Below are 6,000 nucleotides of genomic sequence, written 5' to 3' on the forward strand. Positions count from 1 at the left end.
TTGGCCAGCTTCTCCTTAGCCGGGGCAGAATGGAGTCATGAGATCAAATCCTAGCTCTGCCATACAGTATCTGTATGAATGGACAAGTTATTTAGCTCTTCCAGGCATTAGTTTTCTCATCTATAATAAGAAGAAAATAATGGTGCCTCACTCAAAGCGTCACTGTGAGGAATAAATGACAGAAAGTATGTAAAAGACTAGTGCTTGATAAGCACTCCAAAAATGGTACTAGTACTCTGTGACTATTAGTGTCTGCACAGAAGCCATGAGAAAAGAACAGAGCTGGGGTGTGGCTCAGAGGTAGAGCACTTGCCTAGCATGCAGAGGGCCCTGAGTTCAATCCCCAACACCACACCAAAAAAAAAAAATCTTACATCCTTTCTAACTGACACAGAGACCGCTGGCTGTCCCCCCTCCCCGACCCATCACCATCCTTCCCTTCTTTCTTGGTAGCTGGCACATGGCTGCCAGGCTCCTCTACATTTCCCAGCTTCCCTTGCACCAAGCATGGCATGGAACTTAGCTCTCCAACAGAGTAAGTGCAGAAATGATGGGCCTCACCCAAGCCTGGCTCATGAAGCATCCATATATTCTACTCCATGATGTTTTTGCCTTTGTGGGGCTGAAGCAGTGATGGTGACAACTACAGTGATCTTAGAAACCGAGAGGTAAAGACAGCAGAAGTGCCACCAGACTGGGAGCCAGAATGACTATAGGAAACAGGTGCCCACCCAAGCTTTCCACAGGACACATCTCCTGGGCACTGTTATAAAACACACTCCCATGGCGTTTGTTTTGTGGGCGGGATGGCAGTAGGGTCTTTGCACTTGCTAGGCAGGCACTCTACTGCTTGAGCTATGCTTCCAGCCCTTTTTGCTCTGGTTACAATGGAGATAGGATCTTGGTTTTTGCCCAGGCAGGCTTGGAGCATGATCCTCCCATTTTGTATTTCCCGCTGTTTGCTAGGATGACAGATGCATGTTGTTCTAGAACCATGATCCTCCCGATCTCAGCCTCCTGAGTAGCTGGGATCACACACATGTACCACAGTACCCAGCTGTTGGCTGAGATGGGGTCTCAAAAACTCCCTGCCCAGGATGGCCTTGAATCCCAATCTCAATCTCCCAAGTAGCTAGGGTCACAGGCATGAGCCACCAACACCCGGTTTAGACAGTCCCATTGTCTGAACCACTATGCTTTGAGTTTATTGTTAGAGTAATTTAACTTTACCTAATTAATATAACACCATTCTATAGTATTTGAATTTTAAAATACAGATGTAATACTCTCGCCATTTCAAAAGTATTTCAGTGGATTTGCAAAAAAGACCTTAAAAGACATAAAGAGGATATGTTAATCCCTCTCCAGTTTCTAGAACTTCCACCCTCAATTCACACTGCACACTGTTGAGGATGTATAAAACACGCCCCACCCCTGTCGTGTTAATCTGACACGTTTAATGGCTACTCATTTCCCAAAGCTAAAAGGACACAGCCATTTGTATGTACTTTGTAGGTTAACAGTTATCAAAAACCCACGATGTGTTATATACCCTATTAGTAGCAGGATAGAAGAGTGAGTAAATCAAGGTGGTCCTGCACCCAAACACACACCTCAAGATATAATCAGGGCAGGACTTAGACAAGGGAACAGACAGTGATACTCAGTGCAATAAACAGGTGCCATGATGAGCGAGGCATAGGCTGCCTGGCAACCCCCAGAGTACCAACAAATTCACCCCTCACAGCCCAGACTTCTCCACATAGTATGTGAAGTCTTGAGACCTCCCCAAACCCACATTTCAGTTTGCTCCCCTATTATCTCCTCCTCCTCCTCCCACCTCATTACATGAAACTCACGTGCCATTTGAGTGAGCCACGCACTTTCACGCATCCACACATTATGCTTTTCCCCAGAGCCCAGAATGCTCTTTCTATCCTTTCTTTCAAAATTCTAATTATCCTCAAGGCTCAGCTCAAATGTCACCTCTTCAGCAAAAGCAGCCCCCAACCCCCCCAAGTCAACATGAATCCTCCTCCTCCTCACTTCCTACCAGTACTTGGTCTGTGTCAGGTTACTTCACTGTCCAGTAGGCAGCAGTTTTATCACCTGTCCATCCTACCCCACTCATTGGGGAGATGCCCTGTCGGGTCATTTGCCTAGGACTCCCAGGACTGACTACACTGTATGGACACAGTGAACGTTCAAGAAACACCATATTGAATGGCTGAACAAGGCAGGTCAGACACAGGCCAAGTGCAAAGCTGCCAGTGAAGCTGAGTGGTTCTGATGTGATCCTAGTAGATAGGTTTAGGAGGGCTCCAAGGAGGAAGTGAGTTTTAGGGGGAAAGGAGTTTACACCAGGCAAGAGGTGTAAACTCTATGTAAAGGGCAGTAAACAGGGTGCTTAGGATGAAGTGTCTGAACTAGAAAGAAGACGAGAGGGGAGCAAACACAACAGGTAGCAGCTCCTTGAAGGAAAATCATAAGGAATCAACAGGCACAGATGGGAGCCCCAAAAATGATCCTCTAGGAAAATGATGAACCTAAAGGAAGCCGGAGAGAATCATCACAGGTAAGGTGTCAGAAGTTATCTGTGTCTGGGAACCTTCAGGCCCACGACTAAGACAGCAGCTGCAGAAACCAAAGAACAGGAAGCAGCTGGAGCCTGTGCCATGGGAAAAGTCACAGAAGAGAGGGATCATGTGAAGGTGGAGGTCACAAGAGCAGTATCACTGAGGTTCTATGACAGTCGCAATGGCAGAGGAAAGATGTTCTTGCTTGTCAACACATTAACTTTCAGCAATCAGTACAGGGTTAGGATGGTGGAAGACAGGGCCACCTTGCCAGGGGTCAGACTGAAGTGGCACCGAGTTAAGATTCCAAAGAGCAGAGTTGGTGAGAGACATCCATGGTTCAGAGAACCATTAGAAGAAAAGGCAATGGCGGGTAACACCAAAAATTCCTTGTGTAGTTGGTGTGAGATGTCTTCTTGCCAGGGCAGGACACACTGGAGTACCACCAAGATTTCTCTACCACTACTTTGCTTTGGCCAGTGTCTCTCCCTTTTGCTCCCATACCGTAATGACTTAGATAGTCAAGGGCACTTTTTAAAATTTTTATTTATTTCTTCATTTATTTTTGTGGTGATGGAGATGGAATCCAAGGCAAGTGCTCTCCCACTGAGCCACACCTCCAGTCCAAGGGCATTCTTTTCAAATGTCTACCTCTTAACTGGTTCATGGGTTGTGAACTGACAACTCTAGAGGGAGTCTTTCACATAAACCACTAAGTGAATAGCAGCTCTGAGTTGTGCAGTGCACAATTAATGCAACCTTAGACCTGCCTGGTCCTGACACTTAGGCCAGTTAAACAGTATGAAGTACCACCAGCGATATGCAACAAACATTGAACTTACAAAGGTCCCAGAGTGAAATGGAAAAAATTAAAAGCACCAGTGTCAGAGACCACAAAGGATCTGCTCTAAAAGTCAAAGGAAGACACAAAGGTTCCAGAACAGGGATGCACAGCTGAAGCAATGTGGCTGGATAAGCTCTCTAAGGGAGTGAGTTCGAGAATACCCCTCAACTGTGAAGGCATATAGGAGCAGCTAGAAAGGCTGGTTTGCTAACAGCAGGAGTCTGGGAGGCTGGGAGAGTGTGCCAGCAGGAGGGGGAGTGGCTAGGGAAGGCCTCCACTGGGACCCTTAGGCCCTAAGTGCAGAGTAGTCATTTACCCTGTGTGCAGCTGGGGCCTGGCAGGGGCAGACAGACACCACACACCATGTGCTCTGCAAAAAATTCAGATGTGTCTTTTCTAGGAGCTTGGAAGGGCTCTAAAGGGGTCTCGGATTCAACTGGTCCTTGCTGACACTGACCACGGGGACCCAAGAATATCAAAGCATTTAGGGACAGTCTTCCTGTGCTCTGGTGAGCTCTCAATAAATATATTTCCGTGGCTGGTTAAGATCATGTGTATCTACGTGAAGATGGTGTCTGTGTAAGGAGTGAATGGAAAATGGAGAGGGGGAAAAAAAAAAAAAGCCAAGCCAGGAAAGATTCCTTGGGTGGGGGTAGGGCGCTGGGCCAAACCATGGAGAGGCACCACGGGTTTCTAGAGGGTAGAAGACAAGGAACAGTGGGGACAAAAAGTAACAGGTATGAAAAGTTGGAGGAGCTAGGCTCTTGGGTCTTTGTGTATAATTATGAGGCTAGGGAGCTGCAGGGAAAGCCAAAGGACAAGACTGTGGCAGATCTGGCCACGACTAGAATGACCGAAGCATCGCACACGATTGTCACTAAAAAGCTCTGGGTCACCCCGTGACCTTCGTCGAAGGAAGTTGGTAGATTCTCTCTTTTCCCTGGAAAGAGAGGTTTGCCAGTGTGGAGCGCGATCCGGCCGCTCGCGGCTATGGCGGGGCACATGAAAGCCCCATATCCGCTCCGGAGCTGGGGACGCGGGCCGGGACCGCCGGCACCTTCCGGGGCCGGGAGTTCAAGGTGAGCCAGGTTCCCGGCGGCCAACAGGTAGGGAGTGCGTGGTGGTGGTGGTAGTGGAGAGGGGCTCAGTCGGCCACGGGCCACTCCCCCGGCGGCACATGGGGTGGGGGGGCGAGGCTCGGCCTGGCAGAACGGCGGCGACTTGCGCCCGGCGTGCGGGGCCGGGTGGATAAGAGCGGGGATCGGGGCGGCCCCGCAGCCGTTCCCCGCCGCCCGCGCCACGGCCGGGTCTCCCGGGAGCCTCCCGGGCACCCTCAGCGCCCCAGGCCGCGTACAGCAGCCGCGCCCCGCCTATCCCCCTCCCGGGGTCCCCGCCGGTGTCCCCAAGCCCTGCGCGCACTTACCCAGCGACAGGAGCGCCAGCAGCAGCGGCCTCGGCGCCAGGCGCCCCATGCTCGCCGGGCGGGAGCGACTCTCCCCCTCCTCCTCCTTCCCCGCCGCCTCTCCTCCTCCTCCTCCTCCAGCTCCGGCTGCTCCAGAGTCCGCGCTCCTCCGCTGGGCCGCGCGCCTGCTCCGCTCTGCTCGCGAGCCGAGAAATCCCAGCGCTGGGGCGTACGTGCGCCCCTGGCTCCGATCGCGCCCGCCCGCCTCCTTCCCTCCCTCCGCCAGCCGGCCGGCCCCGGGAGCCGGCCCCGCCGATCCCTCTGTGCAGCCCCGACCGCTTCCCGAAAGCAAAAGGGAAGAACCGCAGCGCCCGCCCGCCTGCCCGCCCGCGCCTCCCATCCGGCGCTCTGCCAGCTACAAACACAAACTTTCCCAAGCCCCTCCCCGCTCCAGGTAACGGAGGAGGCGCCCGGGCCACCCGCTTAAAGGGGAGGAGATGATCGAGCCCACCCAGCCCTCCCCGCTGGCCCCCACCCCAAGAGAAACTTTCCTCCGACCTTTAAAAGTTAGTCTGGAAGACACGTCTGGAAATCCCATCGCTCTGGCGGTATCCCGGGACACCCGGCGTTCCTCCAGTATGGACGCACCCACGTGTGTCTGCTGTTGCCACAACCCTCATAGTCATCCTCTGGTTCTTAAGCTAAGTGCCCAACCAGCCAGCAGCTTGGCCCTTGCTAAAAATGATTTAAATGGGGCTGTAATTGTTGAAAGGACTTCAAAGCCCATGAATTCCAACCTCTTTATGACACAGAGGCCCCAAGAGTTTGGGTGACTTCTCCAAGGACTCAGAGCAAAGGGGCGAGAACTACCAGAGCCTTTCCCAACTGCCCACCACCCTGTGGCTGGGTGGGCTGCCTTCCTCCAGATCTACCTCCTCCTCTCCAGGATGCCTGCGGCACTGAATAGAACGACTTCCCAGGAAAACACCCATTTAAAAAAAAAAAAAACCACCAAGTACATTAATTACTGTAGTACTTCATATGGTATATACTGTTCAAACTATATTCATTGCTTTAAGTGAACACAACTGGTTGCCAATAAAGACTTTATTTTCTCGCTACAATGGACTTTTGTGCTTTTGATTTGAATACAAAAGGCCTTACAGTATTGGAAAAAC

General features: G+C 51.5%; 1 protein-coding gene across 2 annotated transcripts in view; it reads right to left on the bottom strand.

The window, feature by feature from the left end:
• Positions 1–5,257, bottom strand: part of Ptgfrn (prostaglandin F2 receptor inhibitor) — a 67,302-nt gene extending 62,045 nt beyond the window's left edge. For both annotated transcript variants that reach the window (XM_020173125.2, XM_074050675.1), the window contains exon 1: positions 4,844–5,257. In XM_020173125.2, the coding sequence (XP_020028714.2) occupies positions 4,844–5,222 (379 nt within the window). In that variant the 5' untranslated portion in view covers positions 5,223–5,257. The remainder of the gene's footprint in view (positions 1–4,843) is intronic.
• Between the last annotated feature and the right edge of the window lie 743 nt (positions 5,258–6,000).

This window comes from Castor canadensis, chromosome 12 (assembly GCF_047511655.1).
Source record: "Castor canadensis chromosome 12, mCasCan1.hap1v2, whole genome shotgun sequence".
In the NCBI taxonomy this organism is placed as follows: domain Eukaryota; kingdom Metazoa; phylum Chordata; class Mammalia; order Rodentia; family Castoridae; genus Castor; species Castor canadensis.